We start from the raw sequence: 21,125 nt of genomic DNA, 5'->3' as shown, positions 1-21,125 counted from the left end.
GCGCTGTTTTCTTCACAAGTACTGACTAGAATACTATACCTAACCTGGAACTAGCCTGCTACATTTGAGTGCTACCTGTGTATTGCAAAAGACACTGTGGAACTTTTTGTTTCTAATTTAGCATATGTCTGCATGTAATAGACACCTCAGTGAGACTTAATTGAAGTTTATCCACCCAGCGGCTACTGCGTGACTACACTTACCCTCCACGTAAGACCGAACACAGTTGCTGGTCCAGGGAGAGTCAGCAGAGTTAGCAAGAGATAAGGTCAAGCAGACAAATCATTGCTCAGGGGATGAGTAATGGCCTGTTGGAAAGCATCACTGAATCCTAGAGAGCAGCCAGGCAGAGAAGAAGATGATTGGAGATGAGCGCAGCTGAGTGATGAGGAAGGCAGGAAGACTTCTTTTAGCTTGGCAATGCTGGGGAAAAWATTCTGGGGTGGGGAGGATGAGACTTTGCTCCAATATCTAAAGCCTTGGTGGAAGTAGCGTGGAAGCAGGAGACTGAAGAGATGTGGTGGGACCAGACCCGCAGTGCAGATTCACCAGGATTTTAGACTAAAGGGAGAATGGAGATTTCTAGTTACAATCAYCTATTATTTCTGGCTTGAGTCCCCTTACATAGAGAAGGACATCGCCTCCAGCTTTTGTACTGTACGGAGAGAAAAACCTCTCAGCTAGGCAAGAAGCCAGGTTTTCTCTACAGCTACTGAAAGTCCTTAATATACATGCTTGACTGGGAAGAGTGTGGTCAAACACCAGCTATATCTTTGATGAAGCTCTACAAACAAGAGCTTCAGGCTCCCATAGACAGCAGCACTCACCTTAACTTCAGATTTAGCAGTTTGCCTGGACCTGTCTGAGTATCCTTAAAATATAACGCTTAATCTTAAAACTCACCACTTTTTAAAGCTGCGTATATTGGTAAACAGAGTTCCTTGACTGTCACAGATGTAATTACATTGAAAAAAAATTGAACTGGAAATTTGGCTTCAGCTAAAACAATAAATAAAGAATGCTTGGAGGAAAACAGTATTTTTTTTCTGCTGATATACTATGGTAAACTATGTGTTTCCAGCACTGCCTTAGGCCAAGAGAGTTCCTGTTCCCAGGCAAAGTSAGAAGGCCAGGACTCTGAAGACTGAAAAGCTGGAAAATACTACTGTAATTTGGTTATTGCCTAGTAAGGGCCATTTAGAAAATGATGCTGTTTGTTTAATTGTAATACCACTTTTTCAGGGTCCTTATTGTGTTGGGACACTTGAACATAGCAGCTTGAATGGCTTGAGGACTTGTTCCAATATGGCAAGGGTGAGGTTACATCAAAACACCTTATGCCCGAGCTGTGATTCAAACCTYGCTACTTAGCTGTTTTCTGACAGTAGAGTCATCTCATCTTGTTATATGGAGTACCACCTTCCTAGGTGCCTGGGAAACCTGCATTTGGCTTCTCCATGTACCCGAAACTCCCTTAATATGAGTTTGAACAGTTCTTCCTTGGTCTAAGTGTCCTCTGCTCCCTGAACTGATGAGGATCCAGAACCACACATCCTTTGGTCTTCTTTTGTATAACATCCTTGAAGGATTTGACATGGTGGCACTGCTCAGGTCATGCCTAATGCACACCAACAGGAGCAGGTTCACAAGTGGAAACAAAGCAGGAAGAGGTGGAAGTGRGGAGGCTAGTTGCTTTTTTCCAAAGCTTATCAGGATGAGACAGAGTCTTGCTTTATATGATAGCCTACTTCAAGGCCTCTTCWCCTAAGCTGCTGGTAGGAGGCACAGGAGCAGGCAGGTCCTTAGTTCCTTCTCAGCTTTTGGGGTGTCTGCAAAACTCTGGGTAGCCACTGGTGCTACCAGTTGTTCTAGTGGAGGTTTGTGGCCTGAAGCATGGCCATCTGCRCAGGAGAGCTGTGTAGAGCTGCTGCCCATGCAATCTACACAACACTTGTTGGCTGTTGCAGCCACCATCATTTTCTATATCTCCCCCTCTCCCTGCTCTTCCCAGCCCTGAGCTACCCTGCCTCAAGCGTCCAGGCTGAAGCTCATTTTGGCTGTTTCCTGTCCCCATGACTGCAGACACCATTGCCTGCCCAGAGGGAGAGTGTCCAGCTGGATGGGGAAGTGGTGGCATGTCTCTCTTGACTGTGTGCATGTATACACAGGGGACAAGTAAAAACAAAGAGCCACTGCTGCTTTTGAGGTGTGCTTTGAGACTTCTCGCAGGAGAGGCAGTTGAAAGGCCAGTTGCTACTGGGAGGTGGCTTGGCACCCCAGGAGCAGCAGGAGCCACATACTGCTGTCTCAAGTTTGCGTTAAAGTGTGTGGGCAGTGTGGGAACGGGGAGTGAGGGAAGGAAGTGGAGAGCAATTTCTGTTAGCAGGCCATTAGGTTGTCTCCTGTGGGATGACTGTAGCCTATGGGCTGCCAGCTGAAAAGCTCTTGTGCAACACCCACCCATGAGAGCAGACCCCTTGGCTCAGGTCCCYCTCACTTCTTCCAGCTCTTGGGAGAGCACCATGGCACCAACGTCACCAGGCAGGCTGTCYGGGAATGCCATTTTACTGTAGACAGCCACGGGGTAAAACACATACACTCCTAGGAGCAGAGACCTTACTCTGGCTCCTGTGCTCAATTCATCAGCAGTTTTGTCTTCTCAATTTTTCCTAGTGAAGCTAAATATTTAATCCCTTTTTTGTTTGTTTTCACTGTGTAGTARCATAGCTTCAGCAGGAGTGGAGTAGGTGCTCACCCCCACACAAGTGAGGAGCCTGATTTTCAGGGCRTTCCTCGGGATGGTGGGGGATGAAGATGTTAAGCTTGAAGGTGTCTCTCCAGGCTGAGGAGGGAAATGAACTCACACCTCTCTAGCCACCTGACTAGAAACCAAAACTGTTGGTGGATCCTATAAAAGACTGTTACGAACCTCASTCTGACAGAGTGGCCAGCAGTGCCTGTGTTCAGGCTGAATTCAAAGCACACAGAGCCACCTCTGCTCTTTTGATAACCCTCATGATTCCTACAGGTGAGCCGATGTGGCTCACTGCTGCTTATGCTGGCTGGTCTGCGCTCACTCTGGAGGCTCCCATTTCTCCCTGTAAAAGTGTTACCCACAGGGTCAGAGATTTCAAGTCAGCAACCAGGCGCCTTAAAGCAAGTCACTGCAGTGCTTTACATTTAGGTGCCCAAATCCTCTGTTGGATTTGCCCAGGACTTTCCTGAGCATTGTGTCTGCCATTCTGTATTTTTAAAAAAATCTGTGTGAGAACGACTTTCAAGAAAAGACAGGAAGTTTAGTCATACTCAGAGGAAGCACAGTCAAAGGTTTCTTTCACTTTTCTCATTAGAAAATTCTACTATAGCTGTTTCTTTAGTATCTAGGTGTTCCAATAAGCGAGGCATTTCTGATGTATCTGGAGCAGCAGCAGTAGGAATATCTTTTCCATCACTTAAGGTCCTTTGTTGTGACATTGTCCCAGAATCTGCTAAAGGAGGTGCAGAGTTGGCATTTAACATTGTACTATGACTGTGGAAACTTGGCAAACTCCATCGCTGAGGGCTTCTGTCATGATCTGTTATGAAACCTGCTATACTACTACTGTGTGTTTCATGTTTGGGCTTCCCTATCATACTAGGAAGTGACTGATGTGTTTCAGAGCTAGGGTGGTACGTAGATATTTCTGGAGCGACAAGTGGAAGATCTAGAAGAGTCACATCTGTCTCAGTTAGATTCTGTTGGCGCTTGTCTTCTTCTGGCACGCTTGTAGTGCAATCGGTTTGCTGACTCGGTTTGCCCAGCACATCAGGTGCCTTCTTCCCAGCTTCAGAGATGCTAACCTTGGGAACGGGCTTGTTTGTCTCAGATGAGCTGTCACTGTCACTAAACTGTGCCTCATTCCTAGAGGTTTCTGTTATAGGTCCTAGATCTCTGCTGCTATGAAGTCTATTACTTCTGTCAGGTCCTTCATGTTTCTTCTTGAAGCTGGAGGTAGAATGTCTCCCTCTCTTGTGCATTTCTTGCAAATTTCTGATGTGCCCCTTTTCGTCTGCTGGGAAAAACACTGAATTCTCACTTGTCTGCCGATTGTAGCGCCGGTGAGCAGGGGATGAAGGATTCTCATGAACACTGAGAAATCTCTTAACTCTTCTTAGCACCGAATGTTGTCTTCTGTGTTTCTCCTCCTCCCATGGCCACTCTTCCCCATAGAGGAACTCTGTATCAGCCAGCCTGCCAAATAAAGCCAGGCAGTTAAGGGTCATTTAGGTACAGGAAGGATGCAGAATATATGCAAATATGTATGTCTTGATAGGAAGACAGCAATAACAGAGTATATTTATGAACCAAAGCCCTAATGTGTTCCTGAGGAAGAGCATGAGAGAGATGAAAAATGGGTGAGGACACCAARCAATAACACCTGTTCCTCTGCGACTGCTGGATCACCCAGAAAGCTCTCAGTATTCAGGTGACTCTTTCTGTGCCTGAGGACCAAGTGATGAAGGTATCAAACTGCCCCCATTTCATAGCTGAATTAAGAGCCAGAGCAGCTGCACTAGGCTAGTGTGCCAAGTGGCTGCAGCACCCTATGGCAACTCCACATGGTTAGGCTTACCATTAGRGTGAGGGGAAGGGGACATCCTTGGCCAAGGCTGTAGATACTTTGTCAGTAGAGTTCTTTGGCCAAAAATAATAATAATAAAAATCTACTCCTGGAAACAGAGAGGGAGGGTTTCGAAACATGTTGGAATGACGTAGGTGCTCACATCTCATTTACTTCTAAGGCACRATGGTGCACTCCAAAGTCCCACCTGTAACTGCTCCTCTTTTCCTGCCCAGTCTGGGCAGATAACGAGGATGACGACTGCTTCACCTGCCAGGAGGTTCAGCATACATTACTGACTCAGCACAGCCCAGAGGACCAGGCACACTGCCCCAGGTGTYGGTCCTAAGGGCAAGGGGCTTAGGCTGGGTCTGAGGCGACAAGCACAGGGAGGTAATGTCAACCCAGAGGGGTGGAGGAACTTTACCCGGCATTTATGAACATGGTGGACCAGAAAGAGACGAATGTGGATTTTTTTAGCTTATGTTATCTACATTCGCTTCAGACTTGGATGAGTCTTCAGACCTTGGTTTTGGCATTCATGTAAGAAATACCTAGCTCTTTTTCAAAGATGAGTAGAGAAAGTTACAAGGAAAAAATACTTGATTAAAAAAAAGTCAGCATATCAGATTTGTTTGCATTTCACAGGGTTTAACATGGAACTATTTTTTYATTCCCTCCCATTTTTTTTGTGAAGTGCTTCTTATAAAAAATTCACAGTTCTCAGATTTAATAGTTCGTCTTCCTTCCTTTCCTTCTCTCCCCGCCCCGGCAATTGCAATAAAATAAATTCTATTCTATGGATTTTTCTTCTCTGCTTTTCTGCTAGCTGTTTTATAGTTTTTCCAGAATGTAAAAGTTTCTAAAAAGGCTCTATGTGATAAAAGGAGCTRGTATAAAAGTGTTGTTCTATTTGTTAAAATGCACAGCAAAAAATGGAAAACTRAGACGAATAAATGAGAAAATGCTACTTCGTTTTCAAAGCCAGCTGAGGCAAAAAAACTAAGCATGCTTCGCTTGGCTAAAGCCTGAAGATTTCCAGAAAAATGGAAAACTTCTCAAGATAATTTTTTAAAGCTACAAAAAGGCTGCTATGAAGAATTTTTTTAAAAKATTTTCAGGCAGAAATGTCCGTGTGCCCCAGTATTTGTTATTTACRCTCACTGATCTGCTTTATATTACAGCATGTCACGAGTGTTAAAACTCAGCAGCTTTCAAGCCRACTGGCCTATCGCTACTTGCTAAGGGGGAGCCCTGTGGCCCRCGGGCAAGGCTCGATCCTCGCGGCRGTCATGACTTGTGATGATCTCCGCAAACAGCTCCTCTTCTTYGCTCTTTGAAAAACCCGACCACCCCAACTTCCACGCCGACGTTATTAGCCAAGGAAAAAATCATACAGCGTGGAAGGTCGCCTCTGGTTTACCTCCACACCAGCCTCGATCGCTTTTAGCTGGGAGCGTCTGCTGATCRAACGAGCAAAGGCAAAGCGATCGTGCTGGCGGGGCAGGCGATGCTGAGACGCCGCAGGAAATTCGGAATTATTCGGAAAAGCCAGTCAGCGTGGTCRGGTGCCATTTTGTACTCAGAGATTACCAGCAAGCCCCCAGCAGCACGCTCTGTTTAGTGATCGGACCATTTAAGCTAGAGGTGTGCGACACATACGAGCACATGGGCTGCTGAAGACATCGTCCCGTCAACACCAGTCTGCCCTCTCCTTCCCCAGTAACATCAACTCCCGTCCCGACCTTGCCCAACAACACCCCTGAGCCCTGGCCACTTCAACCCTCTCCCCGCAGAGGGAGCGGATTTTTAAAATAATTTATTACAAAGTGCAGTTCCTGAGGAGAGCTGCTCTGGTGGGGCTGACCCTCGGGGTCTCCCCCCGTGCCGGGGCTGGAGCCGGAGCCAGCCGCCACGGCTGGTGGTGGGCTTGCTCCGGCAGACGGAGGGRCGGGAAGCGCCCGCGGTGCTGCGTCTGAGGGCACCACTCACCCCATTTCRATAGTCGACCCGAGGAACGAGGGGATGCAGTAATCGGCGGCTGCCTTGGTGTAGGGCGGCCGGGCAGAGGAGTCGTTCCAGTAAATGTCTTTCTCCATCYTCGGTAAGTTCATGTGCATCTCGTCCACCGCCAGAAGTGAGACCTTAGATTTTTTTTGGTATAAATCATGTCACTTTCCATGTATTAGAGTGTATAAAATAATCTGCTTTGCACTGCCTGCAAACGTTTTTTCTGGAAACTCTTTTCAGTAAGCTGCGTATGCTGGCCTGAGCACTGCGAGGAGATGCAGCATTAAAAATATCATCCCACCCAARGCCTCCTGTTCCCATGAAAGCATAAATTTCATWGCAACTAGACYCTTCCRYGCTGCAAAGATATTTGCTTCCTATTGAAGTCCCTTTCCCCAAGTATGACAAAAGGATGATGGGGYTAAAYRCACACGTGATTCTCCACGCGAGCAYCTGCCTGCCCTCTTCCAGGGCCTTGCCCCATGGGGCAGAGGCCCTTGGGCGCTTGCAAGCGTCGCTTGCTTTGCCCAGCTTTGGGTCCGTTTCTCCTACCCAACGGGCGGCACGACGTGGGCCGCCGGGGAACCTGGACTGAGGGCGATAAATGCTTACCCCAGCCACCTCGCTGCTCCTGCCACTGAGGATTTGGACTGCCAAAACATGYTTTCATCTATAAGGGAATAGGTGGCTTGGGGATTTTGCAGGATTGACCTACATTACTTATTTTTCCAGGCATAAACTGAGCTTATAGCTTGTTCACGTCTTTTGTCAGGCAACAAGAAATATCAAATACCGCCTCCATGAGGAATTAGCAAGTAAAAGCAGAAATAGGGGGATCATAGCCCTAGCTACTCCTTCTGGTTCTCCGCTGCTTGAGGCCATAACTTTGTACCGCAACACAAGAACTAGCACCAAGTTAAATTACAATATACGATACGGTAAAGCTGGGAGTACAGACAACGACAGCAACCTGTAAATTTCTATCGATGCACCAATTAGTTTCAAAATCGTCGTCRTCTTCTCCGAATGGGTTAATAAGCTGCTCGGCCACCTAGAAGGAAAAACGAGAGGGTGAACGGAGGCTGGCGGGCAGCCGCAGGGCCGCTGCCTCGGAGCAGATACCACCTGATTTCCCCGCTGCCCCCAGCCCCACAGTCGTTGCCTGAGCTCCCGCGTGACGCTGCTGCCAGCCTTTGCTTTTTTTCCCTCCTGTTTCTCTTTTCCAGCTGAGCATGTTGTCGCTGAGCCCCCCCCCCTCCCCCAGATGCTGCCGGGATCCCCGGGGCCACGGATGGTGCCAGGGCTGACACGCGGCGGTCTCTGCTAAAAGCTTGAGCAGGCTCCTCACAGACCTCACTGGGGACTGCTATGATCTAAAATAACTTGTCAGTTATTTTAATATGTATGAGATTAAGGACTTGCAAGGCAGTCACTCCATGGCTATGTCCTCACGTGTGGCTCATGTTTAAGCTTCCCTAGCTTGCACCTCTGGGCAGTTAGGCGCTGACTGCCCTATGCTAGCACTTCCCAGCCTAGTGGTGGGGGACAAGTCAGCTGCTGAGAAGAAAACCCTGGATAAAGACGGGGGACTGCAAAGGAGCCAGGGGACATCTGTGCTCGCACTCGTCGTTCTGCCCGGAGGCRTTATATTTCAGATATAACCACGTAATTGCTGGAATAGGAACAAGCAACCGGCACGGTGGCTCTGCAGGGAAAACACCGGGTCGGCTCGGTGCACGCTGGGGATCGCCTCCCAGAAAGGCGCCGCAAAGCCCGTCGCAACAGCTGAGCTCTGCCGAGGGCCTGTCCGTCACAGAAATKAAAACGGGGATTTAGACATCTCTCACGTGATGGGAAACTTTGCCCCTCTGCTGTACGCAGACCAAATCGGGCCCGAGGCCAAGGAATGAGCTCAGTTTAGCCATTATTTCTGAGGAACTGCTRCCTTCCTGGAAGTCAACAGCTCTGGGGCTTTTTTACAGCCTGGCAGCCAAGGTCCGACACACTCGGCAGGAAAGAGCCTTTAACCTTCACGATAGAAATAGCCAAGAYTGTCCAGCACTGCGGGTGCAGCAACCTGCCGCTCTGAGCGGCTGCACTGCAGGTTTAAAATCTGCCTTTTTAAACTGCTTCTCCTCCCTTTCGTTATTTTTTTCTTCCTTCTGTTTTTCTTTTTTAATGCACAAGATTTTTCAGTTATAATGACCGCTTATTCCTGACATCGTCAGGAGTGGGCTGGAAACCTTGCGTTCCCCTCGGGGTGCTCAAGACGAACAGCTTCACTCAGTGTGCACCACAGGTGGAGCAAATGCAGGAAGACTGAGCCTAAAACTGTTTATGGTTTTGTAACCCACTAGTAAAACCTTAAGAGACGTTCGCTAGAGAGAAAGCCCTGCATAAACGATGGYGTAAGCATTTGCAGCTTTAAAGAAAATCTATGTTGCAGCTGCATGTACACTGATGTGTCTAATGGACACAACGAGAGACAGACACAAGAAGCACGTGTACACCAAGTAAATCAACATCTTTGAAAACACACAAAAAAGCAGTAGCAGAAAAAGATGCATGCTGTGGGATTTTTGACTAATCTTCATTGACATTTCCCAACTCAGAAGGCAAGAGTCCACAGATGCAAACACATTTTTGACAACCTACCTTAAAAAAAACCTATTCCTTTAAAAAGATATGATTTTTAAAGCCCGTAAGTGTCTCACCAGCTATAAAATGTAAAACATCATTCAGCTGAGGACACAAATGAAACAAAACTGGAGAAGTGTTTTACAAACAGAAGATGTTATCCTGTGAGCTGTCCATGCACAAAGCTCTCCCCACCAAGGCGCTTTGCAGGAGCAGTGGCTGCAAGTCTCTCTTTCTCCACCTCTTCTCTTGATTGCACCCTATGCAGCAAAGTGTTTCTTTACCCCTAGACTGCACCCCTGAGGACGGAGGAAGAGAGAAGCCCAGCTGCTGGCCTYCGCAGAGGAGGCAGGTTGCTGCTCCTGCAATCTGCCAGTTTGGGACGTAGCCTTTTTCACACTGCCATTTTCAGTTGCCTGTGGGAAGAGGGCTGCCAGTATCAGGCTCTAAAACTGGCCAATTCTGTGCAGTTTGCATCCTAATGCAAAAGTGAGCTCCAAATTTTCAGCCACGGCTAATAAATCCAAAAGGAAATCCTACTGCGCATAGGCCCTAATGTACACATTTGCCTTTTATTTGAAACCTTTCTTTCAATTAGTCTACTTTGATATTGTGGAGGAGGGAATCGATACGTGGTGTATGGCTTAATTACCTAACTATTGGATTAATGACAATGTGTTAATTGAGCAGCCACCAGTGGGCTGATGGGCAGCATCCAGTTCCTTCTGTAACTCTTCTTTTTGATGCAGTAGAATTGTAGCCAATATTAGCTGTCACTGTTTGAGACCTTTAAGTGCCTGCGTCTGATCAAGTTAACAGCAGATACTAAAAGCTGCCTTTGATCATAAGAAGAGACTGTGGTTCAGTTCCTTTTGGTCTACACGAGGTCTGCAGCWGCATTTTCCCATCACACTGCAGAGGGGGAGAAAGAGCTTTTCTAATCTTTCATCTGTCAATTTACAGTCCGAGTCTTGGGACCGGATTTTGCTGGAGTAACCCTTCCTTTGGGAGCTGTCAGTGCACTCTTCCTAATGAAATGGGCTCTTTCAGGTTCCTGATTATTTCCTACTGTAAGATCTGTTGGATGAATTTAAAAAATGTATTGGATGTTTTTCTTGAAGGTTGACCACAGGACAGTTTGGGCTGAATTCAGCTTTAGTGTAATTCCATTACTCCTCAGTGRCTTCAAAGTGTGCCATAAATCTGATACCTCGCCTTCAGCTCTGACACCTTCATCAGCTCACCCAGGAAGAGTTCCCCCATTACCTTTCCAGAAAACTGGCTTACCTTGAGCCATCCTGCGTAGAAGAAGAACTGTAACAGTGTGAAGATTGGAATGTAAAGATCTAAGTCATGTCCCTGATACCCTTGGTCAGTATCCAAAAATTGACGCCCTATCAGGCAGGCAAAGAAGAAAGTATAGACCGCAAGAGTAACAACCTGCAAAGAACAAAACTTAATTGAAATCATCACAGAATCACAGAATGCTTGAGGTGGAAGGGACCTCTGGAGATCATTTAGTCCAACCCCCGTGCTCAAGCAAGGTTATCGAGAACACATTGCACAGGATCACGTCCAAGAAGGTTTTAAACATCTCCAGGGACTTAAATATTTAGCCAGGCATCCATCCTATAGACCAAATCCAGTGGGAGTCAATGAGTGCCCAACAGCTCAGAGACTCTAGTCAAGCCAGCAGATGCTTTGCACTAATTCCCTTTTTTTGGAGGTCTGCTTTCAAATGAGAATATCTCGGTACCTGCGTATAGACCAGCGGAATTCCAACCCAGTCATAACCAAACAAAAGACTACACCAAGACCGGTACTTGTTCATCTCCTAAAAAGAAAGAAAGAAAAAAAAAAAAAAACCAGCAAAACCCAACAAAACAAAATTTTATCATGTTCAATTCTAAATGGTACACATTTTCTTACAATTCCTTTTTATACTAAAAAAAGGAGTGGAAAAAAAAGAGAAAGTGTAGTATAAATTGGTAACATAGTTATATCCAGCAGCCCATTGGCATGTTTGAATATTCACCTAATTTATGGACTTAGAATGTTTAGTATAATATGTATTTCACAAATTATTTTTTGTCTTATTTTCTCAAAGGTATTTACAGTCTAGTGATATATTAAAGAGGATATATTATATTGTAAAAAGGACATTTGGCCACTTAATGAATTAGTAGGTAGATTATTTTCCCTTCTCCAGCAATGGAACAGGTATATGTTAGAATACATTTTTGCTCCCAATTTGTTTTTTCAGTCAATCTCTTCTCAGTTGTATAAATATAATCYCAGTGAACTGCTGCTATATTTGCATTCTTATACATTGGTACACAGAGAAAAGTGGCATAAATCTTGAGTAAGAACATTTAGATGAGACTGGAGAATTGTGTGTACTAAATCGAACTGTGTAAGTGAAATGCTACTGCATAGMAATCTAAATTAGTAGATTAGTTTTCTGTGTATTTACTTTTTTACTTACATTCAGCAGTGTCTGCAGATCTACGCTATCTCGGATTCTACCCTCTTTTCGTGCCTTTGATGCCAAATTTCCAAACCAGACAAACGGAACCCAGTATTTAAGATGGGGAGACTTAAGATCATCAAATATTTTTCTTTCATATCTTGTCATAAAACCTATTCATATTAAAAAAAAAAAAAAAAAAAAAAAAAGTTGGTTTATTGTGTGCAATCAGTGCAATTTTTACTATAAAGGTTGCTGGAATGTGAATTTCCAGGCAGTTGCCTGGTCCGAGGCAGGTGTGAATGTGCTGATGTGGTGTTTGCATAGAATTATGCAGAACAATATTTGTAACTACTAGCCTCCTTTTCTGGAGTTTTCTTCCAGGATGGATCTTGCTTGAAACAACTTCTTCTTGAAATAACTATTCACACAAAATTCCTCTTCATCTATATGTGCAGCAATCTAAAATTACTATGTTCCCATGTGTGGCTGCGGAAATATTGCAGATACATATAATGCTAAGTATTGTGCAGATTACTCTCTAGCTTYATATTCTACTTTCAGGAAAATAAGGAACTGAATAACATCAGTCAAGAAACTGGCTTTTCAGCAACGATGGCTGGTTGCAGTATCTCAGCATATAGTATAAGGGAAGTCATACGACCTTCTGAGTCCGATAATCTTTTGGTAAAGCTGCAAAGTGGTGAGCAGGCCACGGAGGATAAGGCTGCACTTGGTAAGCAGAGCTCGACAGCAAGCGTGCCTTCTGCCAGCGAACTACTTCTCCACGAGATTGTGTTTCATGTTTTCTTTGGGGTTACGAAGGTGTGCAAAGAGACAGAAAAGGACTCGCGCACAGAAATCCCGCTGCTAGCGGGACTGCGGGCCAGATCATGTACTTGGGATCTGTAGGCTGAAGCTGCTCTCTGCCTGGCGACTTGCCTTGCCGTGGTGCTGGGAAGGCATTATATTTCCTGCAAGACTTACCCTGGCCTTGCAAAATCCTGCTTTCCTGAACTACAAATAATTGCAAGGTTTACTGGCAGGGGAGCCGGGGCCACGCTTGGCAGAATTGCTGCCAGGACACGACACGGGAGCAGCTGGCATTTTGGAGCAACACCTCAGCCCCCTTGGGCTTTGTGGGCGAGGAAGCTCAGCTCTGTCCTGCTGTCTTCCTTCTGCCTGTGCCGCTGAGAAGACCCGCCTGGGAAAATTTGGGACGGGGACTGCACAGATTTCCTTTCTCTGAATCATATGTTTTCTGGGACTGGAGCACTATTTAGGTTTGGGGAATCTTAATTTTTGCTCAGGTGTGTGGGTCAGGTRCCAGGGTGGGTATAAAGGCATCTTCTCTTGCGTTAATATTGGCTCTGGAACAGGACAGGCAGTGGCTAGTTACAAAGCAGCATAAAAATAAGTGGCTCATCCAATTAACTTTACATATATTTGAGCAATAGTTTGAACACTGAAAGGTTAACATGGGACTTGAAAATAGAGATTTTTTTTCTAGTCTCCAACTAGTAATTAAGTTTTTCCAGTTGGCCTGTTATTTTAATATTGCTAATGATACATGAAGCATCAGAAAGATATATATAATATAAATCCATAGAGCATTGATTTTTGTATAAAAAGATGAATAATGTAAAAACAGATTTGGTAAACAAGGTGACCTTCTTAAATACTSTTTTGGTGAGGAAAATGATGTTGTTGTTGTACAGTCGCAATGATACAACACAAGATGTGTCAGGTACTGCAACCACTGAAATGAAGCAATTACTGCTGTTGGCCTGAAGAAAGTGATGTGGAAGAGTGAAAGTTGAGCTGCAAGATTCAGTACTCCTGAATCATTCTGGAACTGAAGAGCAGACTAAGGTGCCTGGGCGGTTGCGCYTGTAAAATCATTTACACAGAAATAATCAGGCAACCAGACAAACTGGCATGCTAATCACGACTCCTACGTCAGCGTTTCAGGCTGCCTTTGATTTTCAGCTGGCCAGCCTTCCTAGTACAGGACAGGAAAAGATGCTTCTGTCATGCTGAAGCAGAATATCAGAAAATTGATAGTCTRGAGGAAATATATTGGATGCAATTCAACCGAGAAGCTCTGGGAAGTCATTATCTAGAAGGACACAGCCAGAGGGTCATAAAGAATAGCAAAGCTCCAAGCGTCAGTCCAGCTCTCCACTTAAACTGGGCACTTTTTTGTTCAGAAAAACTAAGCAGAACGTTATTCTTTTAACAATAACATTCAAGCTGTCATATTTTTGTAAAGTTAGTGTTCATGTTTATATTAATTCAGTATTCTCTTTGATAGACATTAATAATGCCTAGTATTCTTATCACAGAAAATATTAAACAGTTCTGGATTGCTGCTATTGCTGGTGGAGGATATGACAATATAAGCAATATGCAGTATAGAACCACTTGTTATAATTGCAGTAGTAAAGAAACACTTTATATTCCATCAGTTTCAGGACATTAAACCTAAGTCCTTAAATTAAATCATTTCTGAATATGGTCATATTATTTTTAATCAGGACCATTCAAAGAAGTAGCTGAGTAACTCTCTGAATAGGAATGCTGKTTTTTTTGACAAGTGCCGGAACAGTGGAGAAGTTCCAGAAAACTGAAAATAGTGTGGTATTGGTAAATAGTGTGCCAAGATCTTGAAAAGGATGATCTGGGGGATGACAGGGCATTGAGCTCTTGCAAAGGTATGAGAAGTTTGACTTGCACTGCAGTCAATAAAGAATTAAARCACAATAATAAAGACCAAGTCAGTCAATGTGATCTAAACAGGCCTGTTAAACAAGCTTGACTTTTTTTTTTCTTTTCTTTTTCTTTTTTTTTGGAGAACACAAGCCTGATATTGAAAACAGCCACTTCTCTCTCTCATGAGTTCAAAGCATATTCAGGTCTGCCTTCAAGATCAAATGGTTTGAGGCAAGATGGGTTCAGGGCACCCACTTTGAATACCCTAAAGGTGGCGGTTAGAGGGCAAAGGAGCTGATCAGCAGCCTCCCACATCTCCATGGAGCACTCCGACAGGGGTGAAATAGATAAAAAGGGGGGTTCACCTTTTGTTGCTTTCACTGTGAGAAAGGACTAATTTAGCTATCTCACTCCAGTAGAGAGTAAGGGACTATGAATACTAATCAGCAGAAGGTATTTTTGTGACTGAGAAGTATGCGGCTCACAGCTCGTGTATCTCCTCGGCATTTCCTTTGGGCTAGTTTAGGCTGCTTTCTGCCCAGTTGCTCATTTTTGTGTCTCATGTTCCTGAGCATCCTGCTGTCCCTCCGTAACGTTCAGTAAACAGGATCTGCAGACTTCAGAGTGCTGCGTCTGTGACGCACGTCATAGGTCAAGGCATCAGCATCATGCGCTCATGAATCGACATGAATCTACTGCCTACAGTTCCATAAACAATGCTAGAAATGAAAAAAAAATTTAGAAAAGAGCTACAGGAAAGATCCAGAACTGAAGAACATACTTGTAAGAAGAGGCTAAAGAAGCCCAAGCCACTAGGTTTTCTCAAGCCTTTATGCAATCTGTTAATAGTTAGCTATTGAGAGAATACAACATTTCCATCTAATTAGGAAAGAACCACCAAACCTATAAAAAAATCCAACGAGGACAAGATGACTGTATACAAGCTCAGCCTCAGAATACAGCTCCACCTTTCAACTGGGAATTCACCATCGTGAACATCAATTCACCTAGGATGTGGTGTGTTCTCCATCGCACTGTTAATTTTTAAATCAGGGCTGGTAATATTCCTGGAGATATTATAGTTCAGTCAGAAGTTACAACTTGATAAAGGACATTGTGAATAAGCTTTTATGCCTTGTGTTATGGATGAGTCAGACTAGATTACCATAATTCTGCTCTCTGATTTAAAATCTATGAATTTAAGCAGTCCGCTTGCTGAAAAGGGAAATGTATAGCAACAGTCTTACTAAGGCAATYCTGAGCCTGATATGCAAAATTGGCACACGTTCCTTCAGTGACGACTGCTCTTTAAGTATCAGATTCTGCTACCTGTATTCATATTAAATGTTGCGCTCCCCATGCAGTCTGTTATGTAATGCCATAGGGAATTAAGGATGGGATAATTGCACAGTACTATATTAGTCACTGTATTTAAGTGTAGCAGAATATGTCCTCAAGTGCTCAGTGCTGCATCAACAAAAAAAAATCTGTAGTATAATATATATTAAAATCTATAGAGTTGACTATATTGTTAAGACTTAGCTATACAATGTATGACAGAATATTTTCCACTGTGCAAAAAAAAAAAAAAAAATCTTGTTTTTCAGTCTACAATTTTTGTGCAATGCTATGACATTTTGTCTCTTTTGGAACAGATTGTCTTTAGCAATAGGGAGGCAGAGCTGGATTAGCCTGCTGGAAATGCTGTAATTTTCCAGTGTGTATTAGAAGCAGATTGCCAGGGAGAGCGACAGAAGCTTCCTTGACCGCTCATAGGTTCAGGTAAACAATTTTGTTGAAAAGCACAAGGAAGTGAAATTCAAAATCCAACAGTATTTGCAGAAGTGGAGACTCTATGAACAGGTTCTGTCAGTAAGAAGTGTGCATTCTGCATTCTGCCCGGATTTTTTTTTTTTTTTTTTTTTAATATCCAAAGCTACTCGCACATATGTGGATGTGTGTATACATACACTGTATATAGGCAATAATTTTAAGACGTGAGATTTCAAGTAAAAACGTGTTACTCTTCCTATTTGAAACAGATTATTAAATCTCTGTGCTGGTGTCCCACCCCTGGCACTGACCGATGCAGTCACCCCATAGCATCACACCTTCTATTTAAACACTCATCAGCTGCTCCTCCATAGACAAATTCTTACAAGACGAAACTCTCTTCCTCATCATTACAGTCAACTGTTGTGTAATCAAAACAAACAGAAAATAAAGACATGCTTAATACTCAGTATATTTATCCTTGAAAAAACTGAGCTTATGGTGAGGTTGTATGTTTAAGAAAAAAAAATAGGATTTTTTTTTCAGTGTATCATAGCCAATCTATGCCATGCATAATCTACCTGCAGAGAACTGAGAAGAAGCAGTAATTGTGAAATGCCTACGGAGGCTAGTCTCCAACAGCCTAGAAAAAGTTGTATCTTAGACAATAAGGCAAAGCAGTGACATCTCAGCAATGCAGCTGCGTTGTGTTACATTGCAACTATATTATTTTTCAACCTTTGGAAAACTTTGAGTGTACCTGCTCCATATGCCTGTCCAGGCAGGCCTATGGCCTTCATGTGTCTGAAAAAAAGATCCTGTCTCATCTCGGACTCACCGTGACTTTTACAGTGTCACTAGATGAAGACGTTAAAAGTAGTATAAATGACCATTTAAACGTGCTTCATTTAAGCCACTGACAAAAACGTGGTAGCTTTGACGTGGATTAGTATGACAGACTCATTGGGCTGAAGAAGAAAGAACAAAAGAGGCTGATGCCTCCCCTCCCGACACCCCCCACCTGTGAAAGAAAGGAAAGAAATGTCGGGGACAAGAACTTGACCRTACCTGCTCCTACCACATGATCCATGGTGGGAAACCTTTTGTAGACAGCGGTGCTCACGGAGCGGAAGATGAGCAGAGACGTTAAATTCACATAACGCATTAGAGTCCTTCTTATCAAGCGACCATATTCATCTCTTCCCTGAACACAGCTAGAGATCAAGAACATAAGTCGGTCTGGCCAAGGTAAATTCACAAACTGGTTCCACCAACGATTCACCACCAAAGTGACGTAGAAGCCTGTGGATTTAAAGAAAGAAAAAAATACCTAACACCTACTCAGGGTTTCAGTTCAGCTTATTTTGATTTAGGTTGTGGAGTGTTATTTGTATGACAGAGTCACCACGTTTTCCAGAATAAAAGCAGAAAGTTACGTCAAACAATAGGATGCATGCAGTCAATGTTTATTATTTAATAGACTCTACAATTTCATGGCCCTGTCCTGCTGAGCAATTCCAGATATGTTAATATGAACATCCAGATTTTTACTGCTCTAGTAAAAGCTGAATAGATTTAGTGTTTTGAAAGATCATGTACAATATATCAGTGTTAGTGGGTTTGATATATATATGTGTGTGTGTGCTTGTATGTGTGTGTATATATATGTGTGTGTGTATATAAACATGCGTATGTATGAGGACTTTACTCTTTTGTTAGTATACTAGGGCTTGAGCATACGTGTTGATGTGACAAAAGCAGCTTGACCTTAAGGAGATCTAATGGAGGCTGATGATTTTRTTGCGAGCCTCTAATCTCTCCTAAGCCCCTCAGCTCGGAAATGCTCCCATGCACAGTCATTCGCGATGCCTGGACAGAAGCAGTGCTGGGGAATAATTTCACAAGTATCCAGTACTTACCAAGCACAAAAGTTACAGGGATTTGTTCRGCATATTTGTCACAGTAAATTGATAATCTTTCAAAGAATCGTTTCTGGCTTCCTGTAAGAAAAAATCTGCAGCAAAAATAAAATGCATATGTCCTTTCATAATATTCTGGCACTACCTACAGAGTGCAAACAAATACAAATAATTATATACGCGCAATCAGGAGCAACCTTGGCTAATGTCTTGAAGTGAATTGTTAAAGGCAAAGTGATGAACACTTGTAGCAGGTAATAAGCTGGAGGAGAAGACAATGTTATTTTTTTGTCTTTGTAATATTCTCATGACTAATGGGACTGGCGCTACCGATTAGAATCCATACACCTTTGGAATTAGCATGCTATCTCATACAGACCACAATGTTAGTAGGAGATAACCCTGCAAGTAAGGCTTGCTCTCATTTTTCAGAGGGCCACTTAATAAAAATGCTCAGGTCTGCTTGAATTGCAAGGGTTACTATTCAGTACTTGCTGTTATTTGAAAAYGCTACATTGCTGCAGCAGTTTTCGCTCTTATACCTAAGAAATTTGTCTTATCCATACGGTGAAAAAACTCAACAAGTGTATTTATTTTGTAGTGAGGAAAACATTYACCAGGTGTCAGAAAAAATGAGTGGAGCACAGCAGCTTCTTCTTATGGAGAAAGATATCTAATGAAATACAACAAGCTTAAACACAAACAATTATTTTATTTATAGATATATTACAGTTATTCTTTGATTTCATTTAGAAGTTATACATGACAAGTATTTGGTGTGCCTTTACTTAAAATTGTGTAATAAAATCTGCAGGGCATATGGAATACTTTCAACGGTGTATTTACTATATTCTTTAATTGCCTAACATTTCAGTAAAGCCAGATTCTCGATTTGTATTTCTTTACGAATTTGTGCTGTGATCTTATTTCTGAGTTTACAGGTATAGACTACTGAATATTTTGGAAAGTTAGTGATTAATCACCAACAAACTGAATTAATTTTCTCTTTGTTCCACATAACAAGAAAACATTAAGTTCCAATTACAGATCAAGGTAAGAGCTGAATCATTGATTTTGATACCTACATGCAGTGTACTTCATCAATTAAAGCGTTCGATATACTAATTGATGCATTGCTACTGTCATACCAGTGTTTAATTTACATCTTGGCGGAGGAAGTAATTTTCCTTCTAACTTGACCCTTGCAGGTGCTGTGTTACACACAGGTACTTGCATATATACTTGTGACATACAGGTCACTTCTATTTTCCATGTGCTTATGCTTGGCCAAAGGGCCAAGCTCGTAGCTTTGCAAGCTTAGGTCCATAAAAATAAAGTTTGTCATGCTGCTTTCACTTTAAGCAAAGCTTTACTTTTCCTGAGAAAAGACTACATAAACTGGCCCTCAAATTATTACCTTTCAGAGTTTCTACGAAACTACCACTGAGCAACTGAAGACACATTCTGCAAGTAGGACGAAAGGTCTATACTTATCATTTCAAGCTGAGAAGCAGGCTCAGCATTGCCAAGTCAGAATGGCAGAAGCTGTATAACGTAGGCTAGCTATGGGTTTTAACTTGGCCTAACATCAGTTGAGCTGTTGGTCAACACTGGCACAGGGCTGAAAGCAGAATCAGTTGAATATGGTACTTAGAGAGCATTTTATTTATGCCCCACCTGTTTTCTTTGGAATATTAAAGTAAATGTGGAAATGAAAGGACATTATAAAAGGTCCAAGGAAAAAGATCACAATTATGTAGTAACCTCCCCCACAGTCATCCATCAGCCTAATACTATGAAGTGTGAAACTTCAATATAACATTTAAGGAGACGTGAATTGGAAAGAGTGTACCTGTATAATACACTTATCGCTGTGTAAAGAGTAGCAAAAACAATAAATTCTCTGTACAGCAATTTGTAGATGCTGCCTTTCCACTTTAGGAGTAATCTGTGAAATCCAAAGAAAGTGGCATTTGCTACTTTGCTGGAATAAGTGACTGTCATCGTCTTGGCAGGCTGTGCCTAGAAACAGCAGAAGAGAAGCAGGAAACCAGTAACATTTTAGACAGTGCATCCTAACCTGAACGCACCCATGAAAAGAGGATAGATATACGGATCTACACACACGTGTACGCATCTAATAGTGTATGTATACATAAATGCATAGTGAGTGCGTGTTTATATAAACATATATACATATATATATGAAGAGAGAGAAACATAAAACGCCTGCGATTAGAAGCCCCGCTGCAACCTGCACATTGCCTGGTGCAATGCTGCCTCRGGCTTTGCTCCCCCTAAAGCCCCCCCCAAAGCTCCAGCTGGTGCCTAATGCGGCCGCCTGCCCGGGTGGCCGTGTCGGCCGCCGGGCCGTAGCTCACCGTTGAGGCCTCTGCTTACCCCCAGGTTGCTCCAGTCTGGTGTGAACAAAGAAAAGAAAGCAAATTTGCTTGTGATTTTTCAGAACTTTGTCAGAACTCCAGCAACAGAAGTAAAACTAAATTCCGCCAACGCACGTGCCTCACCAGCCAGCGTTTCAGCTGGCTTTGGTAATYGCACTCATCTAAAACCAGAGGGGATTTGAAGACGGCCTCTTTCATTAACAGTTGTCACAGCAGCTGCGATCAGCTGGGGAGCCTTACTATTTTTCTACTTGGCAGCTAGACATATTCATCAATATACTGTTGCTCCAGCATTGCATGGCTGTGCAGAAAAGCCATGGGACTGCTCAGGCAGGCAGCGTGCAAGGCAGTGTAAGCAAGGCAGTGTTAAAAGTACATAGGTAAATGTTTTACTCCAGTTTTGTTGCTTGCCCACCTAGTGTAGGAATGATAAGTTAACGTTTGTGCGCTTACAAATAAACTAACGCCAAATGGGGGTGAAAGCAGTTTTGTACAGCATTCAAGGAARAGAGTAAATATGACAAGCACAAAGTCTCAAGGGAGTTACTATGTAAGACACCAGCATAAACATGATTCTTATCTACATTTTCTTGATGGCAGCCTA

The 21,125-nt window shown here is 43.3% G+C and overlaps 1 protein-coding gene across 1 annotated transcript; it reads right to left on the bottom strand.

The window, feature by feature from the left end:
• Positions 1 to 3,173: 3,173 nt before the first annotated feature.
• Positions 3,174 to 20,123, bottom strand: BEST3 (bestrophin 3). Its single transcript, XM_085320513.1, has 9 exons — positions 19,972 to 20,123; positions 18,120 to 18,214; positions 17,269 to 17,502; positions 11,734 to 11,888; positions 11,005 to 11,082; positions 10,536 to 10,688; positions 7,582 to 7,662; positions 6,594 to 6,745; positions 3,174 to 4,231 (listed from the first exon to the last, which is right to left on the bottom strand). Exons 1-9 carry the CDS (start codon positions 20,121 to 20,123, stop codon positions 3,322 to 3,324), a joined length of 2,010 nt encoding a protein of 669 aa, XP_085176639.1. The 3' UTR covers positions 3,174 to 3,321.
• Between the last annotated feature and the right edge of the window lie 1,002 nt (positions 20,124 to 21,125).

This window comes from Rhea americana, unplaced genomic scaffold (genome assembly GCF_003343005.1).
Source record: "Rhea americana isolate MKP2758 unplaced genomic scaffold, rheAme1 scaffold_64, whole genome shotgun sequence".
In the NCBI taxonomy this organism is placed as follows: Eukaryota; Metazoa; Chordata; class Aves; order Rheiformes; family Rheidae; genus Rhea; species Rhea americana.
The sequence above is the reverse complement of the archived record's forward strand: the minus strand, read 5'-3'. Positions and strand labels throughout refer to the sequence as shown.